The following is a 17140-nucleotide window of genomic DNA, read 5'->3' as shown; positions in this document are numbered from 1 at the left end:
GGATCGTGCCCTGGGCCAAAGGCATGTGCTAAACCGCTGCGCCACCCAGGGATCCCTAGCCTGATCTTTTATAATGTTTTCTAACTCTAGATTCAGAAATACTAAACTAATTCCAGTTCTTTAGTTATACACTGGCAATCAGCTTCTGGGACTCTAGATTATCCTGCTCCTCACAACTGACCAGTAACCCTGGTCCTGCTTCCTAAAACTACACCTCAAATTTGCTACAGATGTGGCTTATTTTCTTTGAGGTTTTGGTCAAATGACAGCATTGGAAACTGCTTACTCTTCCTGGGGCACTTTCTAAGCTCTTTCCATATAAATTAATTCATTTATTACTCCAAGTGTCCCACTGGGATAGGTATTACTATCCTTCCCACGTTGTGTCTGAGGAAGCTGAGATAAATTTTCATAAAATAAAATTTAGATCTTGAATCCTACTTACCACCCTGAATGTTCGAAAAGGAGCCAATCCATGAATATTTGCTAGATAAAATTCTGCTAAACCATGGAACACAATCAGGCTATCAAAAATGTTCCAACCTACTTGAAAATACCCATATGGATGCATTGCAATTATTTTCAAAATCATTTCTGCTGTGAAAATTCCGACACAAATCTAAACAAAAACAAAACACATGGATGAGAATATGCTTTCAAATACACTATCAAAACCCTCATACACAGAAACTATAACTTTTCACTGCCACAGTCTTCACAGTTTCTCTGTCAAGATCTGATTAGTTTCGGAGCCTGTATTATAAGGCTAGGCTCAAACATTTTTATTTAACAGCCTAACATCAAGCATTGCATACAAAGTTTTCAGTTATTTAACAAAAAACTATTCCGGAAGACAACAAAAGAATTTTTAAGGATGAAAGTCTTTTCATTTTGAATGGTTCCTTTTGGGATATAGAGTAAATGATAAGATATTTGATTTTTTAAACCGTTAAAGAATTTTAAAAGTACATATATGAACTAGAAAAAAACCAGAGTAAATCTATGAAGACTATTTTTTGTAAACTATACTGGCAGAAATAACTAAATTGTCATATTGGTACTGAATAAACACATAATTCAAAATGGGTAGCAGTTTGGCAATCCGTACTAATACCAAGCAACAAACAACAACCACCATGAAAGCAAAGAAAATTAAACAGTGTATATTTCCTTGAATGTGACTTATTTTCAAACTCTGAGAAATCTGTTTTGCTTTTGCACTGTAGGTAAGAAAAAGGATGAGTGTATCTCAACAATGCCTTGCCAAAAGGATAAGTTCCCATCTAAGGCAAAGACAGGCAAAGTTCCCATCTGGAACAGACAGAGCAGGTATGGTTGTAGTCAGGATTCAGAATTCAGGTGTCATTGAGGAACTTGTATTTGTTATTTCACCTGTGCCCTGCTCTGATCTATGGAGCTATGGTACCAAGAGGGGATATACTTGGGAAGGGAGAGGAAATAAGTAATATTTCCATTTAACCTAACTGCCAAGCAGCTGACTAGAATCTCAAACTTAAATAGCAGAATTTTAAACTTTAGCTATAAACTTTTGCTATAAACTTTTTCAATGATAAGAACACTTACAAAGCAGAGCTGGGGTGGGTTGTGGAAGTATGAACATAATACTTCAGAAGCTAATCTGCATATAATGCATTTGTAACAAATTGGAGTTATAAAATAAAATAATGGGAATAATGATGACTAAAGAAAGCTGAAATCACAAAGGAAAATGATGTACAAGAGCCTTACCAGGTTTCCAATGCTGAGAACATTTTTGGTTTCTTCACTCATTGGATAAGAATCCAAGGCCAAAAAACATATGTTTAGAATTATGCATATGGCAAGGACAAGATCAGTAAATGGGTCCATTATAATCATATGGATAAATTCTTTCAATTTTAACCAACAGGGAGAACAATTCCAAATCAAGAAAGTTTTAGTACATCTATACCAACACGATGGGCATCTCTTCCTGGATTTTTTAAGCTCTGAAACGAAAGAATAAAAAGTTAAACATTAGCAAATTCTTTAAGATCTAACTAATAAAATATTTTATTTTTGCATGCAGAGAGGTGCTTAAAACTTTTGATTTGGAACTAGCAAATAGAAATAATTTGTACTAATAAAAAGCAGAGCAAAGTAAATTTCCTCTATTTTGTTCATGCTTGCTGAGTTAGACCAATCAAAATGAGACAAACTGTCTATTAGAAGCAAAATATTAGTTTCTCTCAAGAAAACAGGTATGTAATAAAGTTGAGAGTATTATGATTTATAATTTCTAGATTTTAATGCTTTACAAAATAATGGCTTTTAATATTGTCCATGATAATGAGTTACTGGTTATAAATATAAAAAAGCAGACAGTACAGAAAGGATCTCAAAATATTGTTTTATTATTACAACTTCTATTTTTAGTTGTTATAAGTTAATACTTTGTTGTTTGCAATGCTAAAGAAAATTTCTTAGCACTCTTTGGTGACTCTTTCCAATGTCTAAAATACCATGTTTATGGAATTCCTTAATATTCTTATATCATTCCTTAAACTTTTGTTATCATTTAAAATTCTGAAGAAATTGCATGATTTCTTTAAAAGTGAATCTTATGAATGGTACCTTTCATGTCTAAGTTTTTTTCTACTTTACCTTCCTCATGTCTGATAGCAGCAGCAGCATCATCCAACATATTCAAAGAAGTGATAATAGAAGTTGGTGATCTTTTCTTCATTTCTATTTGTGTGGCGTTGGTCTAAAAAGAAATTAGATGAGTCCAATGCTGGCTTCTTCCCTTTGTAGACACAAGACTATAACTATAAGAAGGTTTATAACCTTTTTTAAAATGCTGACTCTTTTACCTCCAGAAATCTCTTTTTGGGTTTCATCATCTGGTGCTCTTTACACTATAGGCAATATTAAACTAATCTAGGATTATTTGGGTAATGAATGTGTATAACCTGCAACTCAAAAAAATCATTTCATACTATGAGGTCAATATAAAAGGAGGAAATCAGAGAATACTGGTTTATTATTCATATTTGACAAGCCATTCAACATATATTTTAGGATTATTGCAAAATATCCAGTTGGTAAACATGCCACTGAATAATAGTATTTCTTAAACAAAATTTGAGGGTATTTTATAACTGAAAACTCTCTTGAAGGACACCTGGGTGGCTCAGGGGTTGAACATTTGCCTTTGGCTCAGGGCATGATACTGGGGTCCTGGCATGGAGTCCTGCCTCGGGCTCCCCACAGGGAGTCTGCTTCTCCTTCTGCCTGTGTCTCTGCTTTTCTCTCTGTGTCTCTCATGAATAAATCTTTTCTTATTTTTTTTAAAGAAACTCTCTTGATAAAATAAAAATTATTTGCTTTTGTGATAATGAAATAATCTTGAATAGTATGAGGTAAAAGAATGTATCGCAAAGAGTTGTTTTGGCTAGAACATATATGATAATTCCATAAAGGAATCACTTCTTTCTGTCATGTCTCTTGAGTGATGGTTTTAAGATAGTCTCTTTTGCTGATGTGGTTACACAGAGTTCAAAAGAAATCCTGCATTGGAAATACATTTCTAGAGTCTGATGTAGATGTTACAAGTTCTAGACCATTATAGTTATCACAAATAGAGCTCAGATGTTTCTAGCAACCATGAATAAATTTATATTTGAATTTAAAATGTAAGAAACTGACAATGGTGGGGCACCTGGATGGCACAGTTGGTGAAGTATCCAACTCTTGATTTCGGCTTAGGTCATGATCTCAGGGTAGTGAGATTGAGCCCTGCATTGCTCTCTGTGCTGGGTGTGGATCCTGCTTAGGATTTTCTCTTCTTCTCCCTTTGCCCTTTCCTGCTCAACGCACACATTGGTGCGCATGCATGTGTCTGAGTGCATGTGTGCACATGCTCTTTCTCAAAAGAAAAAAAGAAAGAAATTGACGATGGGTACATAATATCACACCACAGAGTTCCCAACAATTTTTACATTTGATACACAAGAGAATTATATTTGTATATTTGTTAACTTGGCATTAGGTATGGCTAAATAGGTAAAATAAATAGTAAATAAATTTGAATATAAAGCTTCTCTGGAACAGAGGTAAATGGCATGGGGCTGCTGCTGCACTAACACTGAAGGAATTAGTGGTCAAGGCTCATTGATAAGCAATACTCAGCATTCGCTGGTTGGCAGGTTCTGCTGTGGTATTTCTGAAGTGGCATAATAGGTATCAAGGGAATCATCATATTTATCTCAGTCAATATAAGTCAAGTTACCTCTAATTTCATAAATAGTAGAATCAGAGGAGGTAAAAACCAACTGTACTACACACTGATTCCATCATGAAAATGACAGATTCTTTAGGTCTACAGATCTCTGTTCCTTTATTATTATTATTTTTTATTGAAAAAGTAATCTAAAAACTCAGATGTGAGGTTATTTACCTTAACTAAACTTACTTCAGAAAGTAGTTTTTAACTGACTTACAAGGTTATATAAAATATAAGTTGTAATTTACAAAATTTCAAATTTCCATGAGTTAAAAACCAACAAAAGCATAATTGTTCTGTTATTAAAGTCTAACAAGGATTTTCCAGGTAAACCTTCATAAAGATGATATTTTATGATATAGTGAATAATACCTTCCACTATTCTTATATGAGGAATTGCCTCTCCTAGAGAGGTTTCTGATAATGACAGTGTTTGATGGAACCACCTGAAGAAGCAATTCAGTAAAGATAATCATCTGTGTGGAGAAGGTAGAGTGAGGAGAGAAATAACGTTATTGTCAATATAGTCAACGTTCAATTCTCTACTTATTTGGCTTGAACTGTAGATATATTTTAGAATATAAAATGAATAAACTACATATAAGTCTAGTAATATAGTTACTTCAATGGAACTTCTTAAAAATATTGAATGAATACCCACAAGTTGGCCAACTACTAAGGACAGGACCATTTTATAATGCAAATTAAGAAGATCACAACTCAGCAATCTCCTGTTTGGAAGTTTAAGAGGTAATCAGGACATATCCCAGGTTAAAATTAGACTGAGAAAAGGAGCTACGATTCTTGTTCTCACAACCGGTTTAAATTTTCCTCTAGAGAGGATATATGAATAAGATAGAATCCAGTTATATTTCTAGCATTTAGCAGTGAATGAAGCAATGAAGTATTCATCTTGGACTTAGATTTGCTCTCTCTACTGCAGCTATACTGGCCTTTTTAATCCTAACTCACTGTGTTCCTTCCCCCTATATACTGTGGACTCATTCGTTAGATCTCAGTTCAAGCCTCAGTTCCTCAGAAAAACCTTTTCTTACTCAGGGAAATCTTTATTATAGGCTCTCAAAGCATCTTGTTTCTCACCTTTATAGCATGTGCCACAGTTTCATTTATTTTTTTTATTAGAGAAAAATACAGTGAATCACCAGGTACCCAATATTAACATTATACTCTTCATTTGTGATGCATTACTCAACCTACTTTATTTTAAATATTTCAGGAAAAATATTTCAGACACTATATAATCAGACACCAGAATAAGCTTTGTAAGACACATAATAACAATATTAGGATCACAATCAGAAAATAGTAATTCCTTAATATTATTCAATACACAGACTGTGCTCCATTTTCTTTCATTGCTCAGAAATTTTCTATTATAGTTTATTTGTTCCAATCAAAATACAAAAGAGATCCACATATTGAACTTAGCTTACAGGTCTACTGATTATCTGGTGACTTTTTTTCCTATGTGATTTATTTGTTGACAATAATGGATCACTTATAACTGTAGAATTTTCCACTTTCTTGATTTGGCAGATTGTGTCCTATTAATGTAATTTAATGTGTTCTTTTTCTTATAGTCTCTAGACAAAGATAGTTAGATCTAGAGGCTTACTAGATTTAGCTCAGATTATAGCAATAATATATTATATCTGGTGTTTTATGTCCCATGTTTCATAACAACAGGAAACACATAATGTCTGGTAGTCCTAGAGGTACAATTTTGTGTTTATGATAATTTTACAGTCTATCTCCCCATTTGGTCATTAGCTTAATGAAAGCAGACTCTGTATTTGTATCTATTAACATTTAAAAATCTCCAATGCTGAGTATAATGCCAAGTATATAGAAGATTGTCAATAACATTTTATTTAGACAGATGAGATATAAGGATGCCATTTGCTATTAGATGGGCAAATATTTTTGAAAATATTTATATTCCTACAGTTGTATATATCTGAATCTCTTCTTGAGGTTTGGACAGCGACTGGCAATGTTTGAGAAAGTTTCATCTGCCAACTGTGTAACTGACTGAAAAATATAGTTTCAGCATTGAGCCTCCAGAAAAATAAAGTGGTGAAAAATGAAGTCAAGTGTTGAGAAATTAGATACCAATAGATACAAGTCAAGTTTTGCAACTGGAACTCCTCAAGAAAGATTAAATTTGAGGATTCATTAAGATGTTTATCATATGTGAGTCAACACTCAATAAACATTATATACCATTATTATTATCATTACTATTATTTTAATTACCCGTAAAAGGGGGTAATTAAATTACCTCTAAGAGGGGGATATAGTCAAAGACTTAAGAGTTTTATTTTGATTGGGTAGTCTCTATCATGTATTACTGTGCCTTCTTGTGTTTCCTATAATTAGCCATTAACATCTTTTTTTTCAGTTTCTTTGTATACTATAAGCATTGCCAAGTGCTTTACAATAATTTATTTCATTTGAATCTCACAACAACCTATGAGACAGATACTACAATTATATACATATTGCAGATAAAGAAGCCGAAGTTCAGAAAGGTTAACAGACTTGGCAAATATCATATATCTATTAAGTGGCTAAAATAGACTGAAATCTATATTTATCTGATTGCAAAACTATGCTTTTAGCCAATATGATTTACTGCTTTCCTATAATGTGAAAGTATGAAGCATCTAAGTAATCTCTCAGTAATTCCATCATCAGATTTAGAATCTAATTAGTCTTAGATCAGTCACCTAAAGGGTTCTCAGTATTTACAGTATTTTCTTATGTATAAATAAAAAAGGAAAAGAAAGTAAATCTTGTGAAAATGTCCTTCACTCTTGCTTCCTAAAAAAAGTTTTTCATGACAAAATGTTCTAGCACTCCTCCAGGAAAAGAAATCCTTTACAATTGAAAGATTTTAATTAAAACCAGAAAGGATTTATGTGATCCAAGGCAGTCAAATGAATGGAGATATTAAGAAATTGAAAATAATTCAAGTTCTTTCTAAGCAGAGTTAATAGGGCATCTCATCTTGGGATAAGAGAAGTATTGTGCTCTTGGATACACTTGTGTGTAGGCCTTGACATTTGAAATACTACTTTGAAACAAATTACACATTCAGCAAATCATTAAGACCATAATCATTCTATCAGAAGGACCCCACACTCATTTCTAGAGACAGAAATCTCTTGTAATTTTTCTATGACTTCCTCATGGGTGATATAATGACTACACTCAATAGCCTCTTTTTATACATGTTTTCTTCATACTGTCTATAATTGCTTCTTGTTTCAATGGTATGCATGTTATGAATCATGTAGACACAGTATCTATCAATAACTTTTAATTTGGTGTGATCCTACATTATGTTACTCAGTTCCCATGTTCTTAGGAGAATGGCTTTTCTAGAGCTTCTTCAGTGATGATTTAATAAAGAGTTATATATGTAGGGAAGTTAACATTTTCCCCCTTTGACCCAGAAGTTACCTTTGGTATTATTGAACCTCTTAGCCAGCCTTACTACACATTCTACTTAGTGCTGGAGTCTGTCTTGGCTCTTTACTTGTCCCCATCTCTTTTTATCTTTCTCACATGACAGGGTCTCAGTAGAGTTCCCTTCTATTCTTTGTGTCCTCCCTCAGTCCGTCATTTTACCATGGAGTTTGTAGTTTTTCTCCAGTGTAGACAATCTTTATGAGCAGGTGTTGAGAGTGCAAAATAGTTACAAACCTGAAAGAATGGAAAAGGAGGCAGGGCAAGTGAGGTCCTGTATCTAGGCCACTCCAGTCAAGAAGCACTCAACTTGACTACGGCCATTTTGTTCCCAGTACCCTCCAAAGACTAAGTTCCCAGGCAAGAGGGTTCTTTATAATAGCAGGGTAGGGAGAAATACCTGGATAAAGCATGGGCTGAATCCTCCTGCAGGCCACTTGGCTCCTGACCACCATACATACCTCAACAGCTCCAGGTATGGGTGTTAGAAGACTGGACCAAACCTATTCCTCCCCAACTGAGAAAGAAGTATGAAATTTCCAGGTCCTATTGACTATAAGAAAGCAGCTCTGGTTGCTTCCCTGGGTCCTCTTCTTTTAGTACACTTATACCAATTTAGATTTTTTAAATATAATTTCTATAGCTTCTTTAATGTTACTTCTGTCAATACTTTTAGGTTCATTTTGCTATGAAGCTAAAAACCTGAAAATACACTCAAAGACAACACTAAAATAATGGGAAATTAATTAAATTTTACTAACCATGGATTTCATCATTTCATGAATAAAATAATTCCTTATATTGAAATGCATAGTGCATTTCCTCTTGAAAGACCTAGAAAGCCACTAAAGTGCATTGTTTTTCTTTTTTTTTACAACTTCAGTACTGTACTTTTTTATAAAGATTTTATTTATTTATTCATGAGAGACACAGAAAGAGAGAGAGGCAGAGACACAGGCAGAGGGAGAAGCAGGCTCCACTCAGGGAGCCTGACATGGGACTCGATCCCGGGACTCCAGGATTCGGGGCTAAAGGCGGCGCTAAACCGCTGAGCCACTGGGGCTGCCCAGTACTGTACTTTTAATCCATACTTTTAGTACATCATGATATCCAAATTATGGAAGGCATTATAACTTTTGAGTTGAATACTAAAATTGTCCAGTTAAGTCTGATGTATTGTCTGAAGCAAGCTTGAATAAACTAAACCTGCATTAAGAGAAGTTTGAAAAATAATATATTCATAGTTTATCAGCAGTAGTAATAGATATTTTGGAACATAAAATTGTCTGTCTTAAAGAAATATTTAAAGATGTTAGTCACTCTTACCACACTGCACTCGGGAAATAATGTTATGTAGCAACAGTGAGCCCACTTATCAAGATCACTGTTGATGTTCCTATCATGAACAACACACAGCTACTGAACACTAAGTAGAAAGCAATATAGTCCAAGATCTTGAGAAAATAACTCATTCTGTGATTCTATGAAGCATTAAGAAAAATTTTTACCTCAGCCGCTTCATTTCTTTCTTGAAGTTCTTTTAAAGTCTGCTGAAATTTTGGCTCAACCTTCCTAGCTTTAGTTTTCAGCTTTTCTTCTTCACAGGACTTAGCAAGTATGCCCAAGAACAAACTTGCTATGTAAAAAGCAAACCAAAAGCTTATCACAACAAAAAATATCATGTAGACTTTTCCAGAAGCATAAAGGATCTAAGGAGAGATGGAAAGCGACAAAAGAGGAAAACGTTATTTGTCTTCCTGTAATCTATTTTAAAATGAAAAATGACACTTTGTTATGAAAATAATTTAGTTGTAAGTAGAATGTAATCACAGAACAGTTTTACTGGCTCAACCTGGAGAAATAAGAGAAAAGCTCTTCAATTTTAGATATATACATTAGGTACAAAATGCATGGTATAAAACCAAAGGAAGAATTTAGTAACTGAATTAAGTTAGGGTGAGAGGTCTTCACTAACAGAGAAAACACACTGACAGGAAAAAGTTGTCATTTTTCAATAAAGAAAGCTGGACAGTCTGAAGTAAAGACTATTTCCTTTATAGTAAAATTTTTAATATATGAAGCTTATTAAAATTAGAGAATGAATATTTAGAGATTAGTTTCTTCTTATTACTTTGTGAAAACATCATAACAAGGAAACAGCTTAGGTCTCTTCAAAGAGGTGGGGAATAAGATAATTTTTCTAGGTCAGATACCTACATTGGTGAAGAACATTTAGACAAATCACATGGTAAAGTCATATAATTTACTTATGGAAGTCATTTATGGATAGAAAAAAACCCAAGATTTTAGACTTCAAAACTGAGTATTGACTAGCTTTTATTTCATAATAATTACCTAAGAAAAATGAGAGCATTTAAAAATTTAGAAAATTATAAGTAATAGTATATAAGTAATACAGGCCACAGATTTATCATTATTGATTAAAAGTATATAAAGAAAATTTAAAAAAATAGATAAGACTAGTGTTCATTTTTAAGCATCCACTTGAATCAATAGGTAAGTATTATTTATAGAATATATTATACTGAATAACAGTTAAAATGTTTACAGATTAATAAGTTCTAACATTCAATCAAAAATAATACCTTATTAATCTATAGTGTATTTATCTTCAACGGTATTTTTTTTATTTTTATTTATGATAGGCACACAGTGAGAGAGAGAGAGAGAGAGAGGCAGAGACACAGGCAGAGGGAGAAGCAGGCTCCATGCACCGGGAGCCCGATGTGGTTTTCGATCCCGGGTCTCCAGGATCACGCCCTGGGCCAAAGGCAGGCGCTAAACCGCTGCGCCACCCAGGGATCCCTCTTCAACGGTATTTTTAGTAAGCTTTATTTCCCCCAAAGAGTCACCTATTTAGAATTTGGTTAAATATTTTTCCCACTGAACTAGCTATCATCTACAATAGACATTCAGGAGTCAATAATAGATGTTATAGGATATACTGCAGGCCATGCATATTAATCATACTTTGTTTATATCTCATTAAATCTGTGCAGCACATTCATGTGGTATTTATTATTATTTCCAATATGCAGATGAAAGATGAGGTATGTGGATGCCACCAGGGTACTCCCAGGCTGATTTTTCATTTCACTAGTAGTGGGAAAGGATTTCCTTTAGAGCAATTCTAAGAAGAAAATTAAGTAACATACTTAGAGGGCTGTAACCAAAAATCAGAAAACATTAATTATTATGTAAAGTAATACGATCCATAAATATTCACTTATATTTTTGTTTATTAAAATTTCATTAAGCATTTCTATGTGTTTGATGCTGAGAACACAAAAATTAAAATGTGGCAAAATACTTTTTAGCTAACACATCTCCTAGTGGGAGAAACTGCTGAACAAGCAATTAAAATAACCATAATTAGGGATGCCTGAGTGGCTCAGTCGATTAGGTGTCTGACTCTTGATTTCGGCTCAGGTCATGATCTCAGGCTTGTGGGTTTGAGCCCTGTGTGGGGCTCTGTGTTGGTATGGAGTCTGCTTAGGATTCTCTCTCTCTGTTCTTCCCCTCCTCTTCCATGTGTGCGCATGCATGCTCTCTCTCTCTCTCTCTCTCTCAAATAAAATAAGATAAAATAACCACAATTAAAGACAATTATACAGTTCCATGGAATTCTACCGTAGGCTTTGCCTAACTGTGAAGAAGGGCTTGGGGAAAAGCTCAAGACTGGAAAAGCTCAAGACTTTTTCTGGGTTTGAGGCATGAATTTAAGGTATGAGACTGAAAACAGAAACCTGAATTTAGGCTGAGGGTACAACATACATTGAAACAAGAAATTATGGGAAAAAGCTCACTTAGGAAACAGCAAGCCTTTTCCAATAAAGCAGAGAGTAGGTATATATTGGGATATCACTAGAAAATAAATCTGGAGAGGTATGCAAAAACTAGATCTTAAAGGGCATTATAGACCAAGCATTTGAACTTTGAACTTCATACCAATGGATTTGGAAACCTTTGAAAGACTTTTAGCAGTAGGATAACGTTATAAGATTATTTTAGAAAGAAGTTGTTCCTAGTACAGTGGAGGAGGCATTGATACTTAACAATGTTTGGAAAATAACATAAATAAATACTCCCCTTACAAAATCAGAGAAATATAGTTTGCATTTTAAAAAGTCGTTTTAATATTTTCATGTATTTCTTTTATTAGAAATATAATTGTACTGCATGTCTATTTGGTTTACTTGATTTTCATCTAATAACATAACATGAACCTTTGAGCTGAAAGTCCTATCATTATTAATAGCCTGTAAATACACACACACACACATACACACACACACTCGCCATAATTTACCCAATTATAAAAAGTATGGAGTGTACGTATGTATTTTTTAAAAAAAGGAAAAAGTGTTTTCCTTCATTGTACATACTTTGGAAATTTAAAGTAATTTATTGTATCTAATATATTTTGATATTAATTATGCTGCTAAATTCACACTGCATATTATACTGTGATAAAACTTCTCTTAAAAGAAAAACTGAGTCTCCATTATAAAGAATATTATATCTTTCTGAGAAACTATGGCACATAAATCATCAGTTATGAAAAGAGACTCAATTTGGATTTCAAGTCTCATAATGGCAAGCTTTCTGTTAAAATCAGACCATGATTAAATATTAAAGGGGAATGAAAAGAAATAGAAGAATTGATGTGAAATACACATTATAGATATTAAATAATTTTTTAATACATGGTAATCTCATAGGTTCAAAATTTTTTTAACTAAAGAATTAGTACCTACCAATGTTCTTTACTTAGTTAATATCAAATGTATGATAACATAGAGCAGGGCAGTCATCTCTGGAAGATACATGTGTTGTAACTTTGAAGAGGTTACTCACCCTTGGATCTTAGTGTCTTCATATAAAAAGCATATATATATATTGGTCTTGCAGGATTGTTTCAAAGATTAAATGAAATATATATAAGGGCACAGGCTTGGGCACAGCATTAGCATACAATTTGATATTCAGTAATTCTGATTCTCTTTTCTTCTGTGCTCAAATTCTTCTCTCCATAAAAATTTGATAAACCATGTTACATTTGACCTTTATTTTAGAAGGGAGGAGCATGGCATCATTTTTATGTGCAATGCAGATTCATTCTGTTCTTACCTGATGATAAAGTGCTTCAGGGTAATCCTGCGTCATTAATCGAAACATGGCAAGCAAGGCCCAGCCAAAAGTGTCAAAATTTGTGAAGCCATAATCAGGATTTGTGCCAGCTTTCACACAGACATATCCTTCCGGACACTGACTAAAGAAGACAAAGAAAAGAAAAGCTGATTACTCTTAAGTGACTCTCAGATTATAGCCAAATCATAAATACAGAACATCTACCCATGAATAATAAAGGGTTCTTTTCTTCCATAGAGAATAGTCTTCTAAACAATTTCTAGTGAAGAAGCTGCCAATGAGGTAGATTTTAAGTTAATATAAGTGAAGAGTGTTAATTAAGCTAAAAGGAAAAAGGGCCTCACAAATGGTTTTTTGCAAAGCCTTGTTAAAGATTTCTTTGCTACTCAGTATCAGAGTCAAAGCATACTTGATGGGAAATAACAGTCATAAAACAAAGCTGCAGTAGTTGAGAGTTTAATTTTCAAATGCTCTCACCTCAAGCCCTTAGCTCCCATTGTTTATGGGTGAGAAAACGCTTATCACATTGATAATTTATAAGCAATACTTACGTGTTGGTAGAAAGATCAGATCATTCATATGATCTGGGCAAAGAGTTGAACAAGCAACAAAATGTCTAAATCATGTGAACATACAAACTACATAACTCATGCTCCTCTGCCTCCATATGACTTTTTAAATCTGGGCCCCAGAGCTAAAGCAAGAGCTGAGCCTACAGATGGGCATCAAATCATATTTGAGGAAAGTTACAATGAGGGAAGTAACATAAGGAATTACTGAAGTGCTAGTACTGCTGAGAAGCACCATATTTCTATTTTCTTTTCTCTGCTGAGAAGCACCATATTTCTATTTTCTTTTCTCTTTATTTGAAGCCATAAGACAATGACTTGAGAGTTTTGTCATATCACTGAAGAATTATTTATAAGTACTATTTTTAAGAGCAATAAACATTTTATTAATATAAATTTTAGTCATAAAAGATACACAAGCCATAAAATAAATGAAATTATAGCATATCTTTCCTATTTCTTCTCTTCAAAGGCTTCTGGCTAAAGAAAAGATTCATATCATCTTTCTTAATAATTCCCACTAGTTCTGGGGTATACAGAAAACAGAAAATCAGATCCTTATTTACTTCCCAGCCTTGCCATTTACTAACTTCTTGATCTTGAGTAAATCATTTAAGTAGTCTGTTTATTGCTTCTTCCTGTAAAATCAGATTAATAGTATTCCATGTTGTATACTTCTCAGCATGGTTTTAATAATAAAATGAGACAACGTAATCAAATGAGAAACATCATCCTAAGCAACAATAATTCAGTAAATATTATGGATCCATGATACTGACTTGATACAAGAACATTAACAGTACTTACCCAGCATCTGTTCTGTTGCCACAAAGGAGAGCAGAGTTTTCTCCTTCCAAATAATAAAAGTTTTCTGTTTCTGAAAAAATAGGAAAGAAATTATATTCTCTAATTTTGAATGAAGAGCATATCTGATATTCATTTATATCTGTATTAGAAGATAAATATCCCTCTCTACTATGAAAAAAAAATATACACCCTCGCCCTTTTTTATCTACAAAATTGTCCAAGATGCACAGGTCAAAATGCACCTATTTCACTTGGACAATCCACCTGTTTCACTGTCCCAAAAATGAAAGCTCAGCATAAAAAGAGGAGAATCCCTTTCAAAATTAGAGTTCTGGAAAATGAATGTAACCAGCCAGGTATGATGAGAACCTTGAAGGAAAAATTCCCAAAACTAAAATGTTTGAAAGCTGAGGAACTTTTGTCTTCCAGGGTTTATTCCTAATGATCTTACTGAACAGAAGACCATATTTCTACCTCTGGGTTTAAATGCCTCCTTCCATTTTGAAACTTATTCTTCTACAAAAAGCATCCAGAGCCAGTTACTTACCATAATGTCACCTAATTTCAATCACAATGCAAACTAATCTGAATCATAGTTCATAGAATTTATTCATATATCCTTATCTACTGTCATTCAAAATGTTAATTGTGTTTTTAGAGATGAGCTACCAGGGTTGGGAACATGCGTTGACATCAGGTTCAAAATTCAAACCACAGAGATCCAAAACATGAGATTAGTCCTGATTGTATGCGTGTATGTTATAGAATTGTATACATATATGTATGTATGTACACACACACAAAACTAAATTACTCCAATCTCAAATAATGTCACTTTAGCTTGTTGCCTAAAATAATACCACTGATCAAATCTTTTTTTTTTTTAAGGATTTTATTATTTATTCATGAGAGACACAGAGAGAGAGAGAGAGAGGCAGAGACACAGGCAGAGGGAGAAGCAGGCTCCATGCAGGGAGCCTGATGTGGGACTCGATCCCGGGTCTCCAGGATCAGGCCCTGGGCTGAAGGCAGGTGCTAAACCGCTGAGCCACCGGGGCTGCCCCTGATTAAACCTTTTATTTATTATTATTTTTTTTTTTATTAAACCTTTTAAATGACAGTCAAAAACCAAATGAAATTTGACATTAATAGAAGAGGGCAGCCCCAAATACTCTTCTAAATACAAGGACTTTGACATGGCAATTAGGTTAAATAATGTCTTATAAATATAATATTTTAATCAAGTCCTAATATGTTTTTAGAGGAAATGGAATGACCAAAATTGGACAAATTTTAAAGTAATTTCTTTCTAATATAAATTATGCTTTAAGATGAAAAGAACTTGGTCTTTGTTTTCCTAGCAATAACCAGTAAAGTAGTAAAAATTGTTTACTTTGTTATAACCAAAGAAACCAGAGAGTACCTCAATTGGAATCTAAGTTTTAACATTCATTTTCTGTTGCCCTCATCACCAGATTCATGACCATGAAATAGATACATATAATAAGGAAATATTTCACATACTCATATGCCAATAATTTTGTAATACTTGCATCATAATGATATTTTGGGGTAAACTAAACAGTACAATTTGTTAAGATTTTGTTTTAGAACTTTTTATATCTAAATACAAGTAGGGGAAATACATAAGACTTATCAATAATTTACTTTCATTAGTTTAAAAATATGCTTTTATATTTTTCTAAACACTGTCAGAAGGATCTGACAGTTTTAATATGAGAGAAAAATCCAATAAGAGAATATAGCCTGGCAGAGAGGTAATGGATTTGAAATCTAGATTGAGTATGGTTAGAATCCTATTTCTATCACTGAGTAGTTACAATATGCTGGATTTTTCTGTTTGTAACAGGGGTCATTCACTTCTCTGCAGGATTATGGTGAAGGTATGTCATCAAGCATGTGAATTATTTATATATAAAAGCAAAGCAATATTTATTTTGGCATTATTACTATTTGCCTAAAATATGTTTATTATTTATCAAGGGATAATCCAAAACATTTAAAATTAGCAGCAGTAATTGAAACCCAACAAGAGTAAGAATTTCTATAATGTAGGGCATTTTTTATATTAAGGTCATTTTAAAACTTCTAATGAGTAAAGTTAAATTTATATTTTAAATAAACAACTTTATTGAAGAAAGGTAGTATTATGAGGATTCTACTTTGATGAAACTGCAAATAAGACTTTGGTCATATTTATTTATTTTGTAAAAGATAAAATTTACAAAACTTAGCAATTTCAAACTTAGGTTTCCCTCAGTGAACTGTCTGAAGATTGCAACTTTGCAGTTCTGATCATTGAAACTGATCCAAATCAGCACAGGTTTCCCTTCACTATCCAAAAGTAGAGCGTTTCTAATGAAATCTCTTGTGAACAGAAATGACATAAAGCAAAGAAACAATTATCATTAGTTTTTAGGGAAAAAATTGCAGGCATTCTTAGGCCCCCAAAGTAACCTCTTTTCAGCTTTTCTGATATTTTTGCACACATCTTGCTTATGGATGCACAAAATAAAGATAAAGCACAGGTGCTCACAGACACAATTCAAAGCTATGGCAGCTTGATGCCGAGAGGCTGAGTGTGGTTCCAGGGGAAGGAGCTTTGGTGGAGCCACTCTACCTGTGGGGATGCATGTTATCTTTTAACAGCTTGCTGCAAAACAAATGCTGAATGCTATCTTTTTAGCCTTTTTCATAAAAGTGAAAATCATCTTCAGATTTCCTTTGGTTAGCGAAAACAGGTACTCATGTAGGTCTTCGGTAAAAGCTAAGTGGTGAAATGTGAACCTTCAAAAAGCCGGGAAGACGTATAGAG

At 33.5% G+C, this 17140-nt stretch overlaps 1 protein-coding gene across 1 annotated transcript in view; it reads right to left on the bottom strand.

The window, feature by feature from the left end:
* SCN7A (sodium voltage-gated channel alpha subunit 7) overlaps positions 1 to 17140 on the bottom strand; it is a 104324-nt gene that overhangs the window by 28256 nt on the left and 58928 nt on the right. Inside the window, exons 8-13 of the mRNA XM_072810937.1 lie at positions 14305 to 14374; positions 12908 to 13049; positions 9265 to 9465; positions 2644 to 2746; positions 1750 to 1988; positions 446 to 619 (exon numbers count right to left, since the gene is read on the bottom strand). Coding sequence (XP_072667038.1) covers positions 446 to 619; positions 1750 to 1988; positions 2644 to 2746; positions 9265 to 9465; positions 12908 to 13049; positions 14305 to 14374 — 929 coding nt within the window. The remainder of the gene's footprint in view (positions 1 to 445; positions 620 to 1749; positions 1989 to 2643; positions 2747 to 9264; positions 9466 to 12907; positions 13050 to 14304; positions 14375 to 17140) is intronic.

This window comes from Canis lupus, chromosome 34 (genome assembly GCF_048164855.1).
Source record: "Canis lupus baileyi chromosome 34, mCanLup2.hap1, whole genome shotgun sequence".
Taxonomy (NCBI): domain Eukaryota; kingdom Metazoa; phylum Chordata; class Mammalia; order Carnivora; family Canidae; genus Canis; species Canis lupus.
Note: the sequence above shows the minus strand (reverse complement) of the source record. Positions and strands in the feature narration are given on the sequence as shown.